This window comes from Schistocerca cancellata, chromosome 10 (assembly GCF_023864275.1).
Source record: "Schistocerca cancellata isolate TAMUIC-IGC-003103 chromosome 10, iqSchCanc2.1, whole genome shotgun sequence".
NCBI classification, from domain to species: domain Eukaryota; kingdom Metazoa; phylum Arthropoda; class Insecta; order Orthoptera; family Acrididae; genus Schistocerca; species Schistocerca cancellata.
This window is the reverse complement of record NC_064635.1, coordinates 62,658,834-62,686,035: the sequence shown is the minus strand read 5'-3', so window position 1 is coordinate 62,686,035 and position 27,202 is coordinate 62,658,834. Positions and strand designations below refer to the sequence as shown.

The window sequence follows — 27,202 nt, the reverse complement described above, 5'->3', positions numbered from 1 at the left end:
CAGTTCTTAGATGCTGTGTGATGACTGCTACAGTGTGTCTGGTTGTGTAATATGAAAACTGCTTATTTCAAGTTACAGGTTCTCAATCATTGTTAAATTTGGTAGACCATGGCCACTGCCAACTCTGTCACCTAATTCTCAAACCATTCTTGTCACACCCTGAGATTATTTGATAATTATTTAGTGCATGCAAAACTCGTGTATTACTTTCAGCATGCATATTTTGGTTGAATTTTGCTTGAGAACAATTTTGATTTTCTTCAAAGTGTTGAAAATCATTTACAGTGCTTCCATAAATGTTGCTTCTTTTGTGATGTAAGTATTAGATACACATTAAAAAACACCATTAATCTCAGTTTCTCAATAAAGGTTTGATCTTCATTTGTATTTTTCACTCAAAGCTATTGTAAAGAATGCAGTTAATTTCATTGTGTACTGATGCCTAGGCTTGTTCACTCTACAACAGCTCTTGTATACATAATGATGTGGTACAGTAATGTATGGAAAGGTCAGTCTGAGAATTATGAATTATTTAGGAGTAGAGAAGAAAACTCACCAAAAGGCAGGAGTCCTGCATCTTCGATAGATACACAGACAAAAGTTACAGAATTCAGCTAGCTTTCAGAATGCACTTCTTTTTTTCGAGCTTATAGGGAAAAGCACGCAAACACACACTGGTGTGTGCATGCAAATTTGTGTATGCATGTGCATGCGTATGTGCGTGCATGTGTGTGTGTGTGTGTGTGTGTGTGTGTGTGTGTGTGTGTGTGTGTGTGTGTGTTTAAAATCATGTTTTTCCTGCAAACTTGAAAAAGGAATGCTTTCTGAAAGCTAACCAAGCTCGGTGCCTTTTGTTTGTGTACCTATTGACACAGTGCTTCTGCCTTTTGGCAAGTCATCTCTTTTATTCCTAAATATTTCATAATGACATAGTACACCAACTTATCTATACTTCTGATACCTGAATGTCATTTCTGATTAGTTCGGAACAGTTTTAATATGGGTTTGGCTAAGATTAAGGGTTAAACTTTAGACTGTGAACTAGGTACAATCCCATACCATTATTCTTGTGGCTGCATCTGGTCAACTTCTGACTGGGTCCTTTATCAGTATATCTGCATCATCAGCAAATATGGCAGTTTTTGAAGAGTTCTACATTCTCCCTACAGTTCATTTATGTAGACTAAGAACAGGAGTAGGTCTATCACTGAACCTTGAGTCTCACCATATTTAATGTTTCCATATTCTGAATTTATTCCATTTTTGGTAAATCATTTGCTTATGTGACCCTCTGTTTTCAGCTGTTAAATAAGCATCCATAAATGCAAAGGGAAGATCTTTAATGACATACCATTCTATTTTTTCCTAGTAAAATGATCTACATCAAGAATTTTGCAGAATCAAAGATAAATCAAAGTGGATAATTGTTCTAGTATAGCTGACTTGATGAGATGATACACTGCTTCCTCATTTGAGACTCCTCTACAGCAAACAAACTGAACATTTTTAAAGATTATTTTCAGAAAGATAGTGCAGTATTCCTTTCAGAAAGATAGTGCAGTATTCTATCATCAGCTACCTTCTCAGAAATGTTGAGAATAAGGGTAAGATAAAGTCGATCAACTACACTTTTATAAATTGATGTTACTATTGATTGCTTCAGTCTTTCAGGAAATATCTTGGCTCATGAACTAGCTGCAAAGGCAACTCAAAGATGGCCCTACCAAGCAAGCACTGAAGTGTAGTGCTTAGACTGAAATACTGTCATAGCCAGAAAATGTACTGCTTTTCAATGGCCTAATGATTTTTATGGTCTCTCTAACACATGATTTCACAACACCTGTCTGGTGTTGGAGTCTGTAATACCAGTCTAAGTAAATTTAATGGATCTACCTTTCATGGATCATTTTGTCCCTGTGTTTTCAGTGACTGTTTCAAAGAATCATTCAGTATCAATCTTTTGTTATCTGTAGTATGTAGATTGGTTGTATGTAGCTTCCCCTGTTAGTCTATCCCATAAAACTATCTCCATCACAGAACAGCTACTGCAGCCTACATCCATTTGGACCTGCTTACTGCATTCACCATTTTGTATTGCTCTACAATTTTTATTCCACGTATTTCATTATCAAACTGAAAAATCCGTGATGACTCAGGATGTGTCCTATTAACTGATCCCTTCCTTTAATCAAGTTATGCCACAAAGTTCTTTTTTCCCCAGTCAAATCAGTGTCTTCTCATTAGTTACTTAATCTACCCATCTAATCTTCAACACTCTTCTGCTGTGCCATCTTTCTAAAACTTCTTTTCTATTCTTTTATGAACTGTTTATGATCCAAATATCACCTCTGTAAAAGGCTATACTCCACATAAATACATTCAGAAATGACTTCTTCCTAACATCTAAATTTATGTTCCATGTTAACAAATTATTATTTTCCTTTTTGCAAATTTTTTCTTGCTATAGTCAGTCAGAATTCTGTATCCACTCTCTTTGAAGATTGTCAGTTATTTTCCTGCACAAATAATATACCTCATCTACTGCTTTTTGTGCTTCATTTCCTAGCCAAGTTCCCTCAGTACTGCCTGATATAATTTGAGTGTATTCCATTACCCTTGTCTTACTTCTGTGGATGCTCATCTTAAAACCTCTATTCAAGGCACTATCCATTCCATTAAACTGCTCTTACAAGTTCTTTGCCATCTCTGATGAAATTGCAGAGTCACTGACACATCTCAGAATTTTTATTTCTTCTTGAAGAACTTTAAACGCTTTTCCAAATATCTTCTTGGTTTACTTTACTGTTAGCTCAATGTATAGATTGAATAACATCAGGGATAGGCTACAACCCTGTCTGATCCCCTTCTGAACTACTATTTGCCTTTCATGTCCTTTGACTTTTATAACAGCAGTTTGGTTTCCACACAAATTGCAAATAAACTTTTGGTCTCTGTGTTTTATCCCTGCTACCATCAAAATTTCAAAGAAGATATTCCAGCCAACATTGCCAAAATCTATAATTAATGAAAGTTTCTTCAACCTATTTCCTAATATAAATAATAGTATCAGTATTGCCTCATGTGTTACTACATTTCACCATAACCCAAAGTGATCTTCCTCGAGGTCAGCTTCTATCAGTTTTTTCCATTTTTCTGTAAATAATGTGTGTCAGGATTTTGTAACCATCCTGAAAACTCACCAGTTCACTTACTGAACGTATTATGCCAATTTATCTTGAATTATCTAAATATGTGTAATCATTATCTTGATGTGGTCCACATCCATGGCAAATTCATCCCTGTATAAATGCAGGGGACATCAAGAAATAAGTAAATAGATTCAGGTATAGTCCCTCCTTTGTAGGGTGTGTCCATGCAAAAGACGATGCATTCATTGCACCCATATGTGAACATAATTGTGGATACAACTTTGATCATTTGAGTATTTTAATCTATGAGTAACATAAACATCAAGAGAAAAAGGAAAAAAGAAAGGACTTTTAGAAGAATTAAGTGGGAGAAGAGAGTAGATACGGCTCTGACAGATATAACATTTATAAATAACGCTTACTTATTAACCGTGGCAGGAAATCCATGTAAGCTATGTGTTGATACTCAGCAATAACAATCCTCCGAGCCTCTTGGTACAGCCTCTCATCATCCCAGTGTGGGTTCACAGCAGACAACTGGTCAGCCACTCGGTTGTGTTCTCGCACAAACAAAATTGTCTCCAAGGCCACGAGTGGGTTCTGGTTCACACGGTCATCACCTGGACAAACAGTTCCATCCTAGAAGTTAGTCACTATAGTTTGTGGCCACATTTAATCATACTCTGTCTAAAGAAACTAATTTTGTCACACAAACACACACACACACACACACACACACACTCTCTTTCTCTCTCTCTCTCTCTCTCTCTCTCTCTCTCTCACACACACACACACACACACACACACACACACACACACACAATGCCTCTGTTTTTCTGTGAACTTTCCTATTACAACTATATCATATTTTGTAAAATATCCAAATGTGATAGAACAAAACATACATAATTTTCAGAATCAGCTTTACAAGTTGATTGTAGAGCACATATATTTGAGAAATCATCTGTTAAAAAGTTTAAATGTGGATGTTTGTGATATCTGAGTATTGCATGACTGGTTTTGCTTTTGTAGCTGACCATCTTACAATCCCTCTTTGTTCAACTGTTCTTCCAAGTCCTCTGCAATTTCTGACAGAATTACAATGTAATCAGCAAACCTCAATTTTTTATGTTGTCTCTGTGAACTTTAATTACCTTTTCATGGTTTTCTTCAGGTTTTTCACAGCCTGATCAATATATGGATTAAATAATCTTGGTAATGGGGTACAGCACTGTTCCACTCCCTTCTCAACTACTTTCATATTCTTCACCTCATATAACTGCAATTTGGTTTATGTACAAGTTGTGGGTAATCTTTTGTATCTTGTATTCTGTCCCTCCTACTTCCAGAATTTCAAAATGTGTACACTGGGCATGCAGATTTACTGTATGATTAAATGATGATGGCATCCTCTTGGGTAAAATATTCCGGAGGTAAAATAGTCCCCCATTTGGATCTCTGGGCAGGGATTACTCAGGAGGATGTCGTTATCAGGAGAAAGAAAACTGGAATTCTACAGATAGGAGCATGGAATGTCAGACACTTTAATCAGGCAGGTAGGTTAGAAAATTTAAAAAGGGAAATGGATAGGTTAAAGTTAGATATAGTGGGAATTAGTGAAGTTCGGTGGCAGGAGGAACAATACTTTTGTCAGGTGCATACAGGGTTATAAACACAAAATCAAATAGGGGTAATGGAGTAGGTTTAACAATGAATAGGAAAATAGGAGTGCAAGTAAGCTACTACAAACAGCATAGTGAACGCATTATTGTGGCCAAGATAGACACGAAGGCCAAGCCTACTACAGTAATACAAGTTTATATGCCAACTAGCTCTGCAGATGATGAAGAAATTGATTAAATGAATGATGAGATAAAAGAAATTATTCAGGTAGTGAAGGGAGATGAAAATTTAATAGTGATGGGTGACTGGAATTCGTCAGTAGGAAAAGGGAGAGAAGGAAACATAGTAGGAGAATATGGATTAGGGCTAAGAAATGAAACAGGAAGCTGCCTGGTAGAATTTTGCACAGAGCATAACTTAATCATAGCTAACACTTGGTTCAAGAATCATGAAAGAAGGTTGTATACATGGAAGAACCCTGGAGATACTAGAAGGTTTCAGATAGATTATATAATGGTAAGACAGAGATTTAGGAACCAGGTTTTAAATTGTAAGACACTTCCAGGGGCAGATGTGGATTCTGACCACAATCTATTGGTTATGAACTGTAGATTAAAACTGAAGAACTGCAAAAAGGTGGGAATTTAAGGAGATGGGACCTGGATAAACTGAAAGAACCAGAGGTTGTACAGAGTTTCAGGGAGAGCATAAGGGAACAATTGACAGGAATGGGGGAAAGAAATACAGTAGAAGAAGAATAGGTAGCTTTGAGGGATGAAATAGAGAAGGCAGCAGAGGATCAATAGGTAAAAAGATGAGGGCTAGTAGAAACCCTTGGTAACAGAAGAGATACTGAATTTAATTGATGAAAGGAGAAAATATAAAAATGCAGTAAATGAATCGGCAAAAAGGAATACAAACGTCTCAAAAATGAGATCGACAGGAAGTGCAAAATGTATAAGCAGGGATGGCTAGAGGACAAATGTAAGGATTTAGAGGCTTATCTCACGAGGGGTAAGATAGATACAGCCTACAGGCAAATTAAAGAGACTTTGGAGAAAAGAGAACCACTTGCATGAATATCAAGAGCTCAGATGGAAACCCAGTTCTAAGCAAAGAAGGGAAAGCAGAAAGGTGGAAGGAGTATATAGAGGGTCTATACAGGGGCAATGTTCTTGAGGACAATAGAATGGAAATGGAATAGGATGTAGATGAAGATGAACTGGGAGATATGATACTGCATGAAGAGTTTGACAGAGCACTGAAAGACCTAAGTTGAAACAAGGCCCCAGGAGTAGACAACATTCCATTAGAACTACTGACAGCCTTGGCAGAGCCAGCCCTGACAAAACTCTACCATCTGGTGAGCAAGATGTATGAGACAGGCGAAATACCCTCAGACTTCAAGAAGAATATAATAATTCCAATTCCAAAGAAAGCAGGTGTTGATAGATGTGAAAATTACCAAACTATCAGTTTAATAAGTCACAGCTGCAAAATACTACTGTGAATTCCTTACAGACGAATGGAAAAACTGATAGAAGCCAACCTTAGGGAAGATCAGTTTGGATTCCGTAGAAATGTTGGAACATGTGAGGCAATACTGACCCTACAACTTATCTTAGAAGAAAGATTAAGGAAAGACGAAGCTACATTTCTAGCATTTGTAGACTTAGAGAAAGCTTTTGACAATGTTGATTGGAATACTCTCTTTCGAATTCTGAAGGGAGCGAAAGGCTATTTACAATTCGTTCAGAAAGCATATGGCAGTTATAAGAGTCGAGGGACATGAAAGGGAAGCAGTGGTTGGGAAGGGAGTGAGACAGGGTTGTAGCCTCTCCCCAATGTTATTCAATCTGTATATTGAGAAAGCAGTAAAGGAAACAAAAGAAAAGTTTGGAGTAGGTATTATAATCCATGGAGAAGAAATAAAAACCTTGAGGTTCGCCGATGATGTTGTAAGTCTGTCAGAGACAGCAAAGGACTTGGAAGAGCAGTTGAACGGAATGGACAGTGTCTTGAAAGGAGGGTATAAGATGAACATCAACAATAGCAAAATGAGGATATTGGAATGTAGTCGAATTAAGTTTGGTGATGCTGAGGGAATTGGATTAGGAAATGAGACACTTAAAGTAGTAAAGGAGTTTTGCTATTTGGGGAGAAAAATAACTGATGATGGTCGAAGTAGAGAGGATATAAGATGTAGACTGGGAATGGCAAGGAAAGCATTTCTGAAGAAGAGAAATTTGTTAACATCAAGTACTGATTTTAGTGTCAGGAAGTCGTTTCTGAGAGTATTTGTATGGAGTGTAGCCATGTATGGAAGTGAAACATGTACGATAAATAGTTTAGACGACAAGAGAATAGAAGCTTTTGAAATGTGGTGCTACAGAAGAATGCTGAAGATTAGGTGGGTAGATCACATATCTAATGAGGAAGTATTGAATAGAATTGGGGAGAAGAGGAATTTGTGGCACAACTTGACTAGAAGAAGGGATCGGTTGGAAGGACATGTTCTGAGGCAACAAGGGATCACCAATTTAGTATTGGAGGGCAGTGTGGAGGGTAAAAATTGTAGAGGGAGACCAAGAGATGAATACACTAAGCAGAGTCAGAAGGATGTAGTCTGCAGTAGGTATTGGGAGATGAAGAAGCTTGCACAGGATAGAGTAGCATGGAGAGCTGCATCAAACCAGTCTGAGGACTGAAGACCACAACAACAACATGTGAGTGTAATAATATGCAATGATTTTTTAGGTGAAACATCAATAAATAGAAATAGTTTTAATTTAGCCTGTGCCTACATAAAGTCTGGATCCAAAGGAAGTATGGAGAAGGTGTATTTTAACTTGTGGAGTCTAGTGCCAAGTCATACTAACGATTTTGTACCATGTGAATCGAGATATCCATGGCCGTTAAGAATTAGTGAAGTTCTAAAGTGTCGCTGTTGCTGTTGTTGTTGTTGTTGTGGTCTTCAGTCTGAAGGCTGGTCTGATGCAGCTCTACAAGATACTCTATCCTATGCAAGCCTCTTCATATCTGAGTGACTATTGCAACCTACGTCTCACTGAATCTGCTTACTGTATTCATCTCTTGGTCTCCCTCTACAGTTTTTACCCCAAATGCTTCCCTCCAGTACTAAATTGGTGATCCCTTGATGTCTCAGAATGTGTCCTACCAACTGATAGCTTCTTTTGGTCAGGTCATACCACAAATTTCTCTTCTTCCCAATTCTATTCAGTACCTCCTCATTAGGTATGTGATCTACACATCTAATCTTCAGCATTATTCTGAAGCGTGCATTTCAAAAGCTTCTGTTCTCTTCTTGTCTAAATTATTTATCATCTATGTTTCACTTCCATACATGGCTACACTCCATACAAATACTTTCAGAAAGGACTTCCTGACTCTTAAATCTATACTCGATGTTAACAAATTTCTCTTCTTCAGAAACGCTTTCCTTGCCATTGCCACTCTACATTTTATATCCTCTCTACTTCGACCATCATCAGTTATTTTTCTCCCCAAATAGCAAAACTCCTTTACTACTTTAAGTGTCTCATTTCCTAATCTAATTCCCTCAGCATCGATTTAATTCAAGTGCATTTCATTATCCCATTTTGCTTTTGTTGGTGTTGAGTGTACACTATATTCTCAAAAGTATCCAGACACCTATTAGTGGATATTAATATGCAGTCTGTCCTTCCTGTGCCTTTATGGTGGCTTCAACTCTGTTGGGGACACTTTTAATGAGAGGTGTCGGAATGTTTGTGGAGAAATGGCTACCCATTCTTCCCCAACACCCAAAACCAGAGAAGATAGCAATGTTAGACACTGGGCTCTGGAGTGAAGTGGATGTTATAATTCATCCCAAAGGAGTTCCATTGATTTCAGATAATGACTCTAAGGAGGTCAGTCCATTACAGGAATATTATTGCACTCAAACCAATGCCTCACGCGTGCCGCTTTATGACACGGTGCATTGTGCTGCTGGTACGAACAGGTGCCATGTCCGAACTCTTCCTGTATTGTACAAATGTATGTAATGCTGAAAATTGTGCTCACGTACTTTCACATTCAACATTCTCTCAAGTGGAATAAAGGTACCACACATTAACTACAAAAAACAGCCACATACTGTAACAATACTTCCTCGATACTTCGCTGTTGACACTACATGTGATGGCACATAATGCTCTCTGAGCACTCACGAAACCTGACCTTTGCAATGGAATGCCACAGGGCTCAGCAAGATTCATAATTCTAAGTCATCTGTTTCTGGACATCCTCTGTCCAGTAGCACTGCTATTTACACCACTTCATGCATCGGTTTGCATTGGCTACAGTACCAGTCCATCAGTACATAAGGTTTGGCTGGTGTCAGTTTAGCTGTGACTGTCCCTTTGTATTTACACTCCACAACCACATCTACAACAGTTTTAACCTGTTCACTGCATTCAAGTCTCACTTTATTACCTGTTAACTACACCTTGATGCCTCAGGAAGTGTCATTATCAGCCTATGTTTCTCTTAGTCAAGTTGTATCATGAGACCCTTTTTGGTCCAGTTTGATCTGATGCCTCTACCTGTGTTGCCCAATGTAGTCATCTGACCTTCAGAATCCTTCTGTAATGACATGTTTCAAAAGCTTCTCATCTACTCTTATCTGTACTGTACATCGTTCATGTTTCATTTGTATGTACACCTATGTTCGAGACAAATAGTTGGAGACAAGGCTGCTCAACACTTTAATTCATATTTGATATTCAAATACTTCTCTTTTTCATAAAAAGGTTTCTTACTGTTGCCAATTTGTATTTTATGTCCTCTTTATGTCTACTGTTGTCAGTTACCTTGCTGCCCAAATAATGAAACTCATCTATTACTGTCAGCATCTTATTTCCTAACTTAACTCCTCTAACATCACCAGGTTTAATACATCTACATTCTGTTACTCTTGTCATATTTTTTATATATGTTTATTTTTATATCCTCAGAAAATCACAGTTTGGTTTCCAAAAGAGCTGCTTTACAGAGAATGCTGTTTACATATTCACTCACCAAATTTTACAATAAATAATAAGACAGCACCAGCTGGTAATTTATGTGAACTGTCAAAGGCATTTGACTGTGAATCAAAATATTCTTTTAAATAAATTGAAGTTTTATGGGACTGAATGTATAGCCAACCAATGGATAATATCATATCTAACCAAAAGAATGCAGAAAGTTGTACTTAGTAATTCAAACAATGTAGTCTGGGAATGTAATTCTGACTAGGGAGAACCCTTGTATGGGGTTCTCCAAGGTTCAGTCTTAGGTTCATTATTGTTCCCCATATATGTAACCAATCTTCTGTCTAATATACAACAAGGAGAATTAGTACATTTTGCAGATGATGCTAGTATTGTATTCAGTCCAAGCATACATCCAGAAACAAAAGAAATGCTAAACAATGTTCTTAAAAGTATCATTGACTGATTTTCTGTAAGTGGTCTCACCCTCAATTTTATAAGGGTACTGCATCAATGATGAGTGTAACACATGGTGAGGAAATAAGAAATAGGGTGGAAACTTAAAAATTCTTAGGTGTTCATATTGATTAGAATTTAAACTGTAAAAGGCACTTATTGGAACTTGAAAAACAACATATATCAGCTACACTTGCACTTAGAATCACTGCAGATCTTGGGGAAAGACAAATAAGTAAGATGACATAGTTTGCATATTTTTGTTCTGTAATTTTCTGGAGTTGTATACCTGGAAGAACCCTGGAGATACTAAAAGGTATCAGTTAGATTATATAATGGTAAGACATAGATTTAGGAACCAGGTTTTAAATTGTAAGACATTTCCAGGGGCAGATGTGGACTCTGACCACAATCTATTGGTTATGACCTGTGGATTAAAACTGAAGAAACTGCAAAAAGGTGGGAATTTAAGGAGATGGGACCTGGATAAACTGAAAGAACCAGAGGTTGTACAGAGTTTCAGGGAGAGCATAAGGGAACAATTGACAGGAATGGGGGAAAGAAATACAGTAGAAGAAGAATGGGTAGCTTGAAGGGATGAAGTAGTGAAGGCAGCAGAGGATCAAGTAGGTAAAAAGATGAGGGCTAGTAGAAATCCTTGGGTAACAGAAGAAATATTGAATTTAATTGATGAAAGGAGAAAATATAAAAATACAGTAAATGAAGCAGGCAAAAAGGAATACAAACGTCTCAAAAATGAGATTGACAGGAAGTGCAAAATGTATAAGCAGGGATGGCTAGAGGACAAATGTAAGTATGTAGAGGCTTATCTCACTAGGGGTAAAATAGATACTGCCTACAGGAAAATTAAAGAGACCTTTGGAGATAAGAGAACCACTTGTATGAACATCAAGAGCTCAGATGGAAACCTAGTTCTAAGCAAAGTAGGGAAAGCAGAAAGGTGGAAGGAGTATATAGAGGGTCTATACAAGGGCGATGCACTTGAGGACAATATTATGGAAATGGAAGAGGATGTAGATGAAGATGAAATGGGAGATACAAAACTGCATGAAGAGTTTGACAGAGCACTGAAAGACCTGAGTCGAAACAAGGCCCCCGGAGTAGACAACATTCCATTGGAACTACTGACAGCCTTGGGAGAGCCAGTCCTGACAAAACTCTACCATCTGGTGAGCAAGATGTATGAGACAGGCGAAATACCCTCAGACTTCATGAAGAATATAATAATTCCAATCCCAAAGAAAGCAGGTGTTGATAGACGTGAAAATTACTGAACTATCAGTTTAATAAGCCACAGCTGCAAAATACTACTGCGAATTCTTTACAGCCGAATGGAAAAACTGGTAGAAGCCAACCTTGGGGAAGATCAGTTTGGATTCCGTAAAAATAATGGAACATGTGAAGCAATACTGACCCTACAACTTATCTTAGAAGAAAGATTAAGGAAAGACGAAGCTACATTTCTAGCATTTGTAGACTTAGAGAAAGCTTTTGACAATGTTGATTGGAATACTCTCTTTCGAATTCTGAAGGTGGCGGGGGTAAAATATAGGGAGCGAAAGGCTATTTACAATTTGTTCAGAAAGCAGATGGCAGTTATAAGAGTCAAGGGACATGAAAGGGAAGCAGTGGTTGGGAAGGGAGTGAGACAGGGTTGTAGCCTCTCCCCAATGTTATTCAATCTGTATATTGAGCAAGCAGTAAAGGAAACAAAAGAAAAATTTGGAGTAGGTATTACAATCCATGGAGAAGAAATAAAAACTTTGAGGTTCGCCGATGATGTTGTAAGTCTGTCAGAGAGAGCAAAGGACTTGGAAGAGCAGTTGAATGGAATGGACAGTGTCTTGAAAGGAGGATATAAGATGAACATCAACAATAGCAAAATGAGGATAATGGAATGTAGTCGAATTAAGTTTGGTGATGCTGAGGGAATTGGATTAGGAAATGAGACACTTAAAGTAGTAAAGGAGTTTTGCTATTTGGGGAGAAAAATAACTGATGATGGTCGAAGTAGAAAGGATATAAAATGTAGACTGGCAATGGCAAGGAAAGCGTTTCTGAAGAAGAGAAATTTGTTAACATCGAGTATATATTTAAGTGTCAGGAAGTCGTTTCTGAAAGTATTTGTATGGAGTGTAGCCATGTATGGAAGTGAAACATGGACGATAAATAGTTTGTACAAGAAGAGAATAGAAGCTTTCGAAATGTGGTGCTATTGAAGAATGCTGAAGATTAGATGGGTAGATCACATAACTAATGAGGAAGTATTGAATAGGATTGGGGAGAAGAGAAGTTTGTGGCACAACTTGACCAGAAGAAGGGATCGGTTGGTAGGACATGTTCTGAGGCATCAAGGGATCACCAATTTAGTATTGGAGGGCAGTGTGGAGGGTAAAAATCGTAGAGGGAGACCAAGTGATGAATACATTAAACAGATTCAGAAGGATGTACCAGTAGGTACTGGGAGATGAAGCAGCTTGCACAGGATAGAGTAGCATGGGGAGCTGCATCAAACCAGTCTCAGGACTGAAGACCACAACAACAACAATTTTCTGGAGTAACTCATCTTTGAGAAAGGAAGTCTTCATTGCCAAAAATGTGCTGTGGTCCACATCTACAATCATTTTGTAGACATCTGTTTAAGGAGTTGGGCATTCTAACTGCTACTTTCCAGTATATTTATTGTCACATGAAGTTTGTTGTAAATAATCCACTACCATTCAAAAGGAGCAATGAAGTACATAATTACAATACCTAAAAAAATGACATTCATTAATCCATATTAAGTTGTCTTTAGCACAAAAAGGGGTGCACAATGCTCCAACAAAAACTTTTTACCATCTAATCAGTGGCATAAAAAGTCTGATGGACAGCAAAGTAATATTTGAGATCAAACTGAAAAGGTTTCTCCTTGAAAAGTCCTTCTGTTCTGTAGAAGAATTCCTGTTATTGTTATGTATAAAAGGCGGTCATTAGGAGTTACTAACTCACATCTGTGTGTCCTACATATTCAGTTTGCAGCCACATTTATTAATTTTAAATGTGAAAGTAAAATGACTCATTCCACACCATTATGAGATATCATACAGTATGACCTGTGGAACATTAAACTAGCTAACTATAGATATCTGTCAGTTCAGTTGATCCCTGCAAGTCCCTTGCTGTCTATGACAGAAGAATTTTAGGTAATTACATATGAATGGAAGTTAGAAATGATGCCATCCTCACCAGCAAGAAAGCATGTTTCATCAGAGGGCACACTGCAAGAGGCTACTGAGTCGTTGACCTGGGGCAACACTTTTCTGCCATCAGCAAGGACCCGTGTCGTAAGTCGCCCTCCACTGAACTCCCTTATTCTAGATGCATGCCTCTCATCAGATCCGTACATGAAAGAAGCATCTAGATAGTGGCTTGCAGAGCTAACCTGAAATACAAAGTGACAGTTAGTAACCAGATCTAATAGCAAGTGAAGCTGTGCACGTGGAGCCATACGTACTGATTGTGCAGGGCCCAAGTATCCTCCCATTGTGTAGGTCTTCATTGTCCTCACAACACTCATACACTTTACTCCTTTTTCTGTGTAAAACTCATCATCCTCTGGTATTTTAACTGGGTAGCAGCCAACACTGATGTCCTTACACGGGAGGGGAGTGGCTTTATGTGAGCAGCACATTATGTACTGTCCATCTGAAATATACATCATAGTGTCACCAGGAAGATACAGTGATCTTTTTTATAATTTAATGAACAAAGCACAGCTTAGAGCATGGGCTTTTATTGCAACTACCAATTTACACCTCAGTAGGCCACCATCAGAAGAAAACTATGGAGACAATGTTAGCACCTGTCACAGGAATCAGTGAGCACTTGTCAAACAGATGGTACTGTTGACTGCTACCATCCTCTCCTTATATTAGATGTGAAGATGCCCATTAGAGTAAAAAAAAATGTGATCTAGATTGTGGTATGTTCACACAACGCAAAATATTTTACATCATATGCTAGCCAAAGTAGTTATCACAATGTCACAGCACTATGGGTGTTACAAGTGCATACTTAAATCTTTTAGAAGTGCACATTGATTCTGCAACAGAACTACACTGTCACACTCATTTTAGTATAGAAGCTGATGTACTAATGCCACACTCATTTTAGAGAAGAACACAATACACCTGATCAGCTTTTCATTGCTTATTACTAGCAGGTCACTTATATTAATATACACATGTATAAATAGAAAATACTTTTGCATTTGGATGTTGTTTACTCACGAAATTCTTGAATATTTATTTCAAATATCTGAAATTTTCATATATTAAGACAAAAAATGACGTTTCTCAAAAATGTGAATACAATTTCAATGCTGTTTTATTAAAAATGAGACTTTTTCTTGAACATATGTGATCATAAAAATGTATGAAAAACTATGTTGTAAATTGAAGAGAGTTTGTCATAGCATGAACTATATGAAATTAAATATCAAGTTTGTACACCAAAACTGCAAGTTGTAATACATTTGTAACCATTATTTTTTCTGAAATTTGTTTTATTGTTAGTGTCAGTAATTTAAAATAACTGAAATTCCTTCCCTTTTCACAAAAATATTGGTATTAATGCCACTAAAGTCAAATAAAAGATCCTTCATGATATGTGGCCCAAGTATAAAATTACTTCTATTTAAAAGTTAAAATCTGGATGTAAAAAGTTTACTCTAACAAGGCGGTTGACATTCACTGAAAATTGTATTAAAGAATAATTGTAAAAAGATCCACTTTTATGACTTGTGAATATTATCTTCAGGCATTTGCAATATGAAATTTTTTTAAGCAGCAATATGTATAGAATTGTACATGTGGTTGAGCAGAGCCATTGATGGCAAGTTACTGCAGTAAAGGTTGAATTGTATTAAAGATGGAAATTGATATAAATGCCAACCAAAGAACTGAAGAAGGAGAAATGTAACTATTTAATTGAATACTTAAAAACTCAAACACTCGGAAATCTTTTTGCTGCAGTCATTATACCACTGAATGACTCAGCAATTTCTCCATTAAGTTACAGAAATGCTGGAGCATAAATCCTTTTTCTTCTTCTAATATTTCAGCTGTGTACCATTTGGCCATCTTCAGAAGACTGGCCCTACACTTGTCCCATCCCTTTAAACCCACGGACCATTCCACTCTGCATGGGGCCATAAATATACAAGCACCAGAGGTGTTGACTGACAGCAAAGATGCATGAGTTGCATCTGTGGTTATGTGGTTGATCTACATTGGGAAGTCAATGTATAATTCTGAGTTGCACTGTAGCAAAGTCTTTGAAAGTTTATTGAATTAAATTTTGGATTCGAAGCTTAAACTGGTATATATTTAAAATTATTCATCAAATGAATTTCAACTGCTTCTTTCACCACTGTGTCCCAAAAAGATGAAGTTGATACAAGGAGTTCGACACTTTCGTACAGCATAGAGTGACAAGTGACAATGTAGTGCTCTGCCAAGGCTGGGGGTATTGGGCTGTATGAGGCAGGTATACCTAAAATGTTCCATGCACTTTTCAAGGACTGTATAAATCATCTGCCTGACATATGAAAGACCACACTCTCAGGGGAACTTTTAAACCCAAGCAGTCAGTAGCATTAAATCATCTTTAGTGGAAGCCAAGAATGCTGCTGTCTTCAATGGAGGGAAAACAAACACTTATTTTACACTTGATTAGAATCTGTCATATTTTTGTTGATAGCTTCCCACCCATGGTACAAAAAAATGAATTAAAACTTTTCTTTGTCATCTTCTGTATTCCTTAGGCCAATTTTTGGTTTTATTCATAGTTCCTTCATATCTGCTGTGGAGAATATCCATTACCTTCAAAAGCTGTTTTTAAGTGTAGAAGTTCCTGTTGCAGACTGCCCTCATCAGCAATGAAATGTGCTCTGGGTATTAAAGTTCTGAGAACACTCATCGTCTGGGAAGTACAGTGGCAGCTGTTTGAAAATAAAGATAAATCAGCATGCATTGGCTTCTGATACACCACATATACCAAAGTACTATAATCTTTAGGCTGAACCAAAACATAAAAATAGAAGGTAACCCTCCTATCCCTCCTATTTGATTTCCATTGTGAAGTGGATTTGTCAATGGATGGGGTTCAAATGGTTTTAAAATTCTTGTTATTTATCTTCACTATGGGGCCACACTATGAATGTGTCATCAACATAGTCTCAAACTACTGTGGACGACAGACTAGCAGTTTCCAGTGTCTTTTCCTCAGAGTACTCCATAAACAAATTGGACTCCAAGAGTGACAAGTGACTACCCAAGGTGACACCATCAGTCTGTTCAAAAAATTTATTACTAAATATAAAGTATGTCAAGATCACAACATGTCTAAATAAAGCTGAGACCTCTTTACCAAAACTTTAGCCAAGTAAGGGCTCTGACGGGGAAACCTTTGTGAATAAAGACATCACATCCAAGTTGACTATTAAATCAGTGATTTAACCCTTGCAATATCATGGTGTGGACGGGTAATTTGGGCTCATTTTATGAAAATATTGTAATCTAATCAGTTACTTTACACACTGCCACAAAAAAAAAATTGTACTCCTGGAAAGATGACATCAGTTTTGTTCTGATCATGGCATATGCCACCTGGAGCATAGTGGATTTACTGATAATGGTTTCAACATCGTCCACCAACAGGAAGCATAGTAGCATGGCTACCAGAGTAACATCTGTGTCTGTCCTTTAACAGGGAATGCTCACAGCCAGGAGGTGCAGTGTGGTGCAAATGTGTGAAACAGCAAGCAACCATGACATGGAGATGCACTTATGCTTCCTACAGCCAACTGAGTGAGTTCAAAAAGGGGTCAAATTTTGGTCTCCCAAGTGGTGGGATGGTCCTTCTAGAGAACAGCTATGCAAGTTGTATGTGCTGCATCAAATGTGCAACAATGCTGGTATCTGTGAACTCGTGAACATTCTCACACCCTTAGATGAGGTTCTGGACGTCCACATAGCATAGACATGTGCCAGGCAGCAGTGGCGGATTGTACAGCTTGCACAGCACAGGTAAGAGGGCTTGTGAACTCAGTCATGTCAATGTGAACTGTTACAAACCAGGTATTAGCAGTGGGACTACAATCACTCACGCTCCTAGCCCATCATCCACTCACCACAGCATCATTGATGTGCACGGGTCGACCGATGCTGTCAGAGGGTCACTGGGGAGATGGAATGGTGCACTGCAGTCTTCAGGAATGAAAGCAGATTCTGCCTGCACACTAGTGATGGTCATTTGCGCATACCACATAGACCTGGTGTGCACTAGCTCATAGAGTGCATTCATCTAAGTCACACTGCCCCCATCCTAAGCCTTACGGTCTTTTGTGCGATAAGCTACAACTCTCATTCAACTTTGGTGGTTCTGGAGGGAACACAATCCAGCCCTCAGTACATGCAGAATGTTGTTAGGTTCATTCTTTCACCATTCTTGCAAAAGGACAATGATCTGTCATTCCGACAGGATAATGCTCACTCGCAAACTGCCTGCAAAATTTGAGGTGACCTGTGAGATCCGCAGCAACTCTGCTGACCAGAATGCTCTCTGGACTTGCTTCCAATTGATAACTTATGAGATATGATGGGATGAGAAATGACTTGTGTGACTTGTTGACCAACACAGAACTGTGTGAAGTAGTCGAGCAGGCTCGGCTCAGTGTATCTCAGGACAGTATTTGCCAACTGTATGATTGTCTGGATGCCAGACTTGAAGCCTGTACTGTCACCCATAGAGGCTACACTACATACTAACATGAGTGTTGCAGCATGGTTCAATACCTGGTACCTCAGAAACACTTGTGACATTCAACTGTAAATGTAATAATTTCCTGTAGTCTGCATGCACAGTTGCAACAATAAAACTTGAGTGAATCTGAAACCTCTAAAAAAGTGGACAATTTTTTTTTCAGGCAATGGATTTCAATTTATTGCTCCTAACACATAATTTTACATGCATGTGTGTTTTCAATTAAGTATAAAGCTTTTACAATTACAATATTTTTAGTTTACATTATTTCTTATTACATTAAAATTAATGATAAATTCAGGTATTGAGTGCATTTTTGAATAACCCGCTGCTTGACTCACTTTCTGAAAGTATCTTCTGTCGATATCTTAACTTCATTGGGTAACAAGTTATTAAAAACAGCTCCTTTGACATAGGAGCTTTCCACTGGTAATCTTCTGTTAATCTTCTGTTAACCATATGAGAGTCTTTTCTATGCTTTGTTTCATAGTTGTAAATAACTATGTTTCTCTTTGTGGTCTTAGTCTCTTCTTTCACTAGCATTGTAATTGCTAGTATATACATGGCATAAACTGTGAGAATATTGTGTCTAATGAATACGGGTTTGCAAGAAGTTCGTGGTTTTACTTTTGCTATGATCCTCAAGGCTCGCTCCTGCAGTATGAAAACCTTTTTCATGTTAGTTTGGCATGTCCCACCCCACAGTACTACTTCATAAGACAAGAAAGGCTACACTAATACATAATCTACAGTCCTTAGGGTTTCAGAATTAAGACATGGTGATAATCTTCTTAATGCATATAGACTGGGTGTTATTTTTTTTTTTTTTTACAGACATAATTAACTTGCTGCTTCCATGAAAGTCAATTGTCTATGCCTAAACCCAAGAATATACAATCTGTATTGGTTTTTGGTAGAATTTCATCAGTCACAGTATTTTCTTTGGATCACTTGGTTTCGAATGAATTATATTAGTTTTTTCTGTGTTTAATTTCAGGTTGCCTCTTTCAAAGTGAGCTCTTGCCTTTTCAATAAAGTTATGTAACTCTTCAATTAGGCTGGGCTCACTGTCTGCATAGCAGACACCAGATGTATCATCTGCATACATAGTGATCAATTTCATGTTGTCAAGAGAGCTTTGGAAATCATTTACATAGAATATGATTAGGACTGGACCTAAAATGGAGCCCTGGGGAACACTAAAATGTATATTTCTTATACTTGGCCTTCTCATCTCTAGTATATCTCCATTAGAGTATGTAATCTAAGTGCACTACTGTCTACCCTTTAAATATATTTCTAGCAATTGCATGAGTTTTCCAGTGACACCACTCTTCACAATTTTTGGTAAGAGAATGTCATGATGTACTCTATCAAAGCCCTTGAGAGATCCAGGAGCACTCCTGCTGCTTTTGATCTTTCATTTATTTTTTCAACTACATTATGGACAAATTGTACTGCTGCTGAGGTGATACTTCAAGATCTGAAACCATGCTGAAAATAACTTAATACGTCAGCATTGTTGTAATGTTCCAGGACATTTTTAATATTATTTTCACCATCAGTTTGGTGAAATTTGAGATTAGGGCAATGGGTCTGTAGTTCTGTACTTGCTTTATTTCCCCCTTTTTGTGTTTTGGCTTAACCACAGCCAGTTTCAAATTGTCAGGGAACACACCACCTTCAGGAACACAGTTTGTAATTATTTTAATTTTTTCAGTTAAAAATTAACCTTAAAAAAGTTTTAGTAGTAGATTTTGCTTTTTATAGTGAATATTCTATTCAGTATTTTCAGATTCAGAAGTACATCTATATATATTTAAAAAGTATGTTGTGAGTAAAAGTGAACAACAATAAATGAAATTTCCATTTTTTAAATTTCTTGTGATGGTCGTAAAGTACCCCCAGCTTGGTAGTACATGTTGTCAAAATGTGTTGATATTGCTAAGAAAGTGCTAAATGATATCAGGATCTGGACCCTGCTTCCACAGCAACACCTCTTTAAGAAGTATGTTGTTAATATAAGTCAACAACAAATAACATTTTTTTAAAACTTTTTTCAAACTCTCCTGCAGGAGAGCTTCTGTAAAGTTTGGAAGGTAGGAGACGAGATACTGGCAGAAGTAAGGCTGTGAGCACCAGGTGTGAGTCGTGTTTCGGTAGCTCAGATGGTAGAGCACTTGCCCGTGAAAGGCAAAGGTCCCGAGTTCGAGTCTCGGTCGGGCACACAGTTTTAATATGCCAGGAAGTTTCTCAGTAGTATTTAGTGAAAAGGACATCTTGTTCATTCCAGAGATTCCTATTTAAATTCATAGAGTATTTTCATTATACTGAAATGTAGGGCAAACCTATTGGTGACAACTATAGCAGTGCTTCAGTGTCTTCCTATAATCTGACCTGGTGGGGATTCCAAACACTTGAGGAATACTCAATAATCAGTTGTAAAAGCCTACTTTACAGATGAGCTATAACCTCCCAGCACACTGAAGTTCATCATTCACCTTCAAATCAACTGAACTTACATGCTTCTTCCATTTAATATAACATTCAAGCAATACACCTAGACATTTCACTGACAACTTTGTCAACCGGCACACAACCAATACAGTATTCAAAAAATATATGATTATTTTCCCCACTCATTTGGGTTAATTTACATTTTCCCATACTTAGAGCAAGATGCCATTCATCATACCAGATACAAATGGAACGCAAATCTTCCTGTATGCTTCTACAGCCACTGCTCACTGTATCTGTCAGTTTATGAGTATAAAGAACAAGAGCATCCTATCACACTTTGGGGTACTCTGCATGATAACTTTGTGTCTGACAAGCACTTGCTCTCCAGGACTATGTACTGGGTTCTATTATTTAAAAAGTCTTTGAGCCACTTCCCCTTCTGAGAAGCTATTGCATATACTTGGGCCTTTGTTAACAGCATTCTGTCTGGCACTGTGTCATATTTTTGCAGAAATATAGGAATAAGAAATTGGCCTGTTTCCCTTAATCCACAATTTTCAGGATACTGTCTGAGAAAGGACATCCAAGTAATTAGCATTGCAGTGCAAGTGCACAAAATACAGGGAGTGATCAGCTAAGTAATGTGACTTTTTTTTCCGAAAGCAGGTCAGTTCTATCCAGAACCCCAATACACCATATTATTTCCCACTATTTTGGCGACAACACCCTATTCTCCAACATAATCTCCATTCGATGCAATGGCCTTCGGCCACCTCACTGGGAGGGCCTGTATGCCCACACGGTACCACTGGTCAACATCAGAGTCAATGTTTTGCTACGTCGATAACCTACCCATTATCCATCGTACTGCTTCCCGTGGAGTGTTTTCTTTATTGAGCCGTACAGATGGAGGTTAGAAGGTGTTAGATTTGGGATGTAGACTGGATGAGGAAGAACAGTCCAATGAAGTTTTTTTAGCTTCTTTCAGTGCAAGACTCGTGTGAGGCCTCACATTGTCATGGAGAAGGAAAAGCTTTTGAATTTTTGTGGTGACAAACTTTCTGAAGTTGTTTCTTCAATTTCCAGAGGGCAGCACACTACACATCAGAGCTGATCATTGCACCACGAGGGAGCTCATCGAATGGAATAATCCCTTCAGAGTCCCAGAAGACTGTCACAGTGACTTTACTGGCCGAGGGTGCAGCTTTGAACTTATTCTTCAGAGGAAAGGTGGTGCAGCAGCATTCCACAGATTGCTATTTTATTTCCAGTTCAAAGAGACGAACCCATCTTTCGTCATCTGTGACAATGTTCCACAAAAAATTGTTATGATCAGTATCGTAATGCCCAAGCAATTTTGCACTAATAGTCTTTTGTTGCTCTTTATGGTCTTATTTTAGGTGGTGAGGAACCCAGCAGGCACACACCTCTGAGTACTGCAGTTGGTGAATGCGTGTGTCAGCTCTACCAACAGAGATGTCCAGTTGAGCAGCAAGTGTTTGATTGTGATTCATTGATCACCTCAAAAGAGAATGTCCACAAGTTCTAACACTGCAAGAGTCACAGCTGTGTGCAGCGAGCTGTCACACAGGATATTAGACAGGTTTGCATGTCCTCGGTCAGATGATGACAAATGCCTCACCCAACAACTCACTGCCCTTATGTTCAGTGCCAAGTCTTCATAAACATTCTGCAAGCATCTACGAATATCTGTGAAGATATATGCCAAGAGAAACTCAGTGACAGCTCTCTGCTTGGATTGTACCTCCATTACAGACGCCATTTTGAATGATATGTATAGTGCTGCCACCTATTGGCATTTCATGAAACAATAGGAGCTGAAACAGGAATACTCCATGATGTTCCACAACAAATTCTGCATTTTTGCTAACTGAAATTGGCCAAGAAAGAATGGCATTGCATTACTTATTGTAATGCTAAGTAGTATTAATGTGATCTACATTATCTATGCAAGGAAAGATTATGGACCGGATTTCTCATTTTCCCATTTAGAAATCACATTTCATTGTTAATTTTTTGCAAGAAGATTGTGTTATCCCTCACAGAAGAAGAAGAACAAGAAGAAGAAGAAGAAGAAGGAAATCTACCTGAAAATTTTGGAATATGGCTGTTGCAAGACACTTGCCTGTTGAGACAGTTATTTATCAACCCATGGAACTGCTGCTCGCTTTGGTTGGGAACCCATGAGTGTTAGGTGGATACCAACTGAAGCTCCTGTAGGGACATAATGCCATGCAGGACCTCAGTGAACCCACAGTTCATCCCAAGAAGGCAGACATATTGTTCACTCAGCCATGTAGAATTGTACTGCTACATCAGGTACTAGTATCTAGAGTCAGGAAATGGTCTTGTTTGTTGCACAGGTATTTACACACAGAGTTTGATGACACCCTGTAGCACTACTGTCTGTCAGCATGCTGATCATTGCTGTAGTTTCCTTAGATGCAGCAGCAGAGAGAGACAGTGGTGTGCCCAGTACGATGCTCAGAAGTGGCACCATGTGGTCTTTTCAGAAGACTCCCATTTCTGCTTAGAGAATTATAATGGATGTAGTGACACATGGAGACTTCCAAGGGAAGTAAACATTGCCAGACTGCATTTATCACTATCATACAGGTCCACAGGTGTGGTGGGATGGGTACACAAGACGATTGACTCTGGTTTCATTAGCCAGTAGTTTGGGCAGCAGCTGTAACATTTCTGACGTGTTAAGGCTGGTGGCTGTACTCTATCTTGGAGATCTCGATCATGTTATGTTCCAATAAGATAATGCAAGGCACAAATTGTTTGTCCAATCCAGCCCTGCTTCAATTCAGAGGGTGTCTGATTGTTGGCCCGGTCAGCATGTTCTCCAAGTCCCTCACCCATGAAAGCATCTGGCCATAGCTTATTGAGAGGCTGGTATGCTGCTAACCACCAACCACTACACTTGATGAAATGTGGGAGAGAGATTAAGCTCAGTTTGAGTCAGTGCTGAGCCAGGTTAGAGCCACTACTGATGCCATGGATGGCAACTATGTGAACTAAATCCTGCACACTGTATACCCACAAATCACTTATAAACTTAATCATGAATTCTTCCTACTATAGTGTATAGTGACATTCCAATTACGTGTGTCACCACTGCCTGTGTTTGGCAAAGTGTACAATAAACACTCGCAGGTGGCAACACTATCCTAATTGCTGTTCAACAGTGGTGAAGGTGGGATTTGCATGCCAATACCTCAACTGGATATCCATTGAGGGGTGACAGGTGGCCTTTAAAGATTAATCATGTGTTATGCTGCATTGGACAGATGGCCATTGGCATGAACAGCATGAAGCAGGAGGATACATGTTGGAGGAGGGAGCTTATGGTCTCACGAATGTTTCTCTGGCACTTTGTGGGCAATCTAATTATTCTAGAAGGCAAAATGGAAAAACACAAGTAAACATATATCCTTGGGTATCATGTGCCGGCCTACATGCAGTTTGATGGCACAGATGTTGAGCTTTTGTAAAGTAGAAGCACAACTCACACACACATGACCACTGTCTCTGGCTGCTGAATCTGTGGAATTTCGAGGGCCTGAGACTCGATGGCCAGAGACAGTGGTCATGTGTGTGAGAGTTGTGCTCCTACTTTACAAAAAGGCAGTTTTGGCCAAAAGCTCAACATGTACACTATGAGATCAAAATTATCTGGACACCTGGTTGAAAATGAATCAAAAGTTCATGGCACCCTCCATCAGTAATGCTGGAATTCAATATGATGTTGGTCCTCCCTTAGCCTTGACAACAGCTTCCACTCTCGCAGGCATATGTTCAGTCAGGTGCTGGAAGGTTTATTGGGGAATGGCAGCCCATTCTTCACAGAGTGCTGCACTCAGAATACATATCGATCGGTCAGTGAGGCCTGGCACAAAGTCGGCATTCCGAAACATTGCAAAGCTGTTCTATCGGATTCAGGTGAGGACTGTATGCAGGCCGGTCCAATTACAGGGATGCTATTGTCGTGTAAAAACTCTGCCACACACCGTGCATTATGAACAGATGCTCGATCGTACTGAAAGATGCAATCACCATCCCCAAATTGCTCTTCAACAGTGGGAAGCAAGAACATGCTTAAAACATCAATGTAGGTCTGTGCTGTGATAGTGGCATGAGAAACAACAAGGGATGCAAGCCCCCTCCATGAGAAACATGACCACACCATAACACCACCACCTCTGAATTTTACTGTTGGCATTACACATGCTGGCAGATGATGTTCACCAGGCATTTGCAATAACCACACCCAGCTATCGGATCACCACATTGTGTACCATGATTCGTCACTCCACACAACATTTTTCCACTGTTCAATCATCCAATGTTTACAATCCTTACACCAAGCAGGGCACTGTTTGGCATTTACAGGCATGATGCATGGCTTATGAGCAGCTGCTTGACCATTAAATCAAAGTTTTGTCAACTGCCGGCTCATTATCATAGTACAGGGCTATTACAAACGATTGAAGCGATTTCATAAATTCACTGTAGCTCCATTCATTGACATATGGTCACAACACACTACAGATACGTAGAAAAACTCATAAAGTTTTGTTCGGCTGAAGCCGCACTTCAGGTTTCTGCCGTCAGAGTGCTCGAGAGGGCAGTGAGACAAAATGGCGACAGGAGCCGAGAAAGCGTATGTCGTGCTTGAAATGCACTCACTTCAGTCAGTCTTAACAGTGCAACGACACTTCAAGATGAAGTTCAACAAAGATCCACCAACTGCTAACTCCATTCAGCGATGGTATGCGCAGTTTAAAGCTTCTGGATGCCTCTGTAAGGGGAAATCAACGGGTCGGCCTGCAGTGAGCGAAGAAACGGTTGAACGCGTGCAAGCAAGTTTCGCGCGTAGCCCGCGGAAAATTGGCTCATGCCACAACTGGAGACCGACAGCGCCGACTTCATCTTTCAACAGGATGGTGCTCCACCGCACTTCCATCATGATGTTCAGCATTTCTTAAACAGCAGATTGGAAAACCGATGGATCGGTCTGGTGGAGATCATGATCAGCAATTCATGTCATGGCCTCCACACTCTCCCGACTTAACCCCATGTGATTTCTTTCTGTGGGGTTATGTGAAAGATTCAGTGTTTAAACCCCCTCTACCAAAAAACGTGCCAGAACTGCGAGCTCGCATCAACGATGCTTTCGAACTCATTGATGGGGACATGCTGCGCCGAGTGTGGGAGGAACTTGATTATCGGCTTGATGTCTGCCAAATCACTAAAGGGGCACATATCGAACATTCGTGAATGCCTAAAAAAACTTTTTGAGTTTTTGTATATGTGTGCAAAGCATTTTGAAAATATCTCAAATAATAAAGTTATTGTAGAGCCGTGAAATTGCTTCAATCATTTGTAATAACCCTGTAATAATCCTTACACCAAGCAAGGCACTGTTTGGCATTTACAGGCATGATGCATGGCTTATGAGCAGCTGCTTGACCATGAAATCAAAGTTTTGTCAACTGCCGCCTCATTATATTACTTGCAGTGGATACTGATACAGTTTGGAATTCCTGTGTGGTGGTCTGGATAGATGTCTGCCTACTACACATTACAACCCTCTTCAAATGTCGGTGGTCTCTGTCAGTCAACAGACGAGATTGGCCTTTATGCTTTTGTGCTGTACATGTCCCTTCATGTTTCCACTTCACTAACACATCAGAAACACTGGACCTGGGGATGTTTAGGTGTGTAGAAATCTCACATACAGATGAATGACACAAGTGGCACCCAACACCTGACCACGTTCGAAGTCCATGAATTCTGCGGAGCACCCCATTCTGCTCTATAATGATGTCTAGTGACTACTGAGGTCTCTGATGTGGTTTACCTGACAGTAGGTGGCAGCACAATGCATCTAATATGAAGAAAGTATCTGTGGCTGTCCGGATACTTTTGGTCACATAGTGTATGTAGGTCTTTTTGTTGTGTCTGTCTGTGACTCAACATCTCCTCTATATGGTGAGGAGCAATATTTTTTTTTTATAATATTGTCATTACCCCATCCTGGATTTTCTATTTTTTGTTTTTGCCTGCACGCAGTTTGTTTTTCCTTGACACAATGATGTCTACCAGCTGGACAATGCAACACGTCACACAGCTCGTAGCATATACTTGTGGAGTGAAGAGCATCAGGATGAATTTACCATACTCCCCTGGCCACCAAACTCCCTGCACTTAAACCCAATTGAGAATCTGTGGGCCTACCTTGATCAGGCTGTTCACAATGAGTCCTCAACTGGCTCTGAAGCTGGCATGGCTCCACACACTGTCGGTACCTTCCATAACCTGACTGACTGTCTTCCTGCACATCTCACAGCAGTCCATACTACTGAAGGCTGTTATTCAGGCTTCTGATGGGTTGTCACCTTAATGTGACTGGAAAGTGTAGTAAATTTGCATTAATTGGTAGCTATAGACTGGAAGATATTCTGAGTAACTTTTAGGAAACTGCATAAGAATTCATTTGTTGCTGAACCACTTCTGCAACATTTTTCTGTTGCCTAGAGTAGAGAAATTAAACATCCACTGTCCAGGAGGAATAAGATTCAAATTCTCATACAGCAATCCTAATTTCAGTTTTGCAGCCTCCTTTATCAATTTTGTTGAGAG

The 27,202-nt window shown here is 39.0% G+C and overlaps 1 protein-coding gene across 1 annotated transcript in view; it reads right to left on the bottom strand.

Annotated features, from left to right (window-relative positions):
- LOC126106818 (peroxidase-like) overlaps positions 1-27,202 on the bottom strand; it is a 670,034-nt gene that overhangs the window by 213,683 nt on the left and 429,149 nt on the right. The window contains exons 6-8 of the mRNA XM_049913211.1: positions 13,761-13,951; positions 13,493-13,688; positions 3,572-3,769 (exon numbers count right to left, since the gene is read on the bottom strand). Coding sequence (XP_049769168.1) covers positions 3,572-3,769; positions 13,493-13,688; positions 13,761-13,951 — 585 coding nt within the window. The remainder of the gene's footprint in view (positions 1-3,571; positions 3,770-13,492; positions 13,689-13,760; positions 13,952-27,202) is intronic.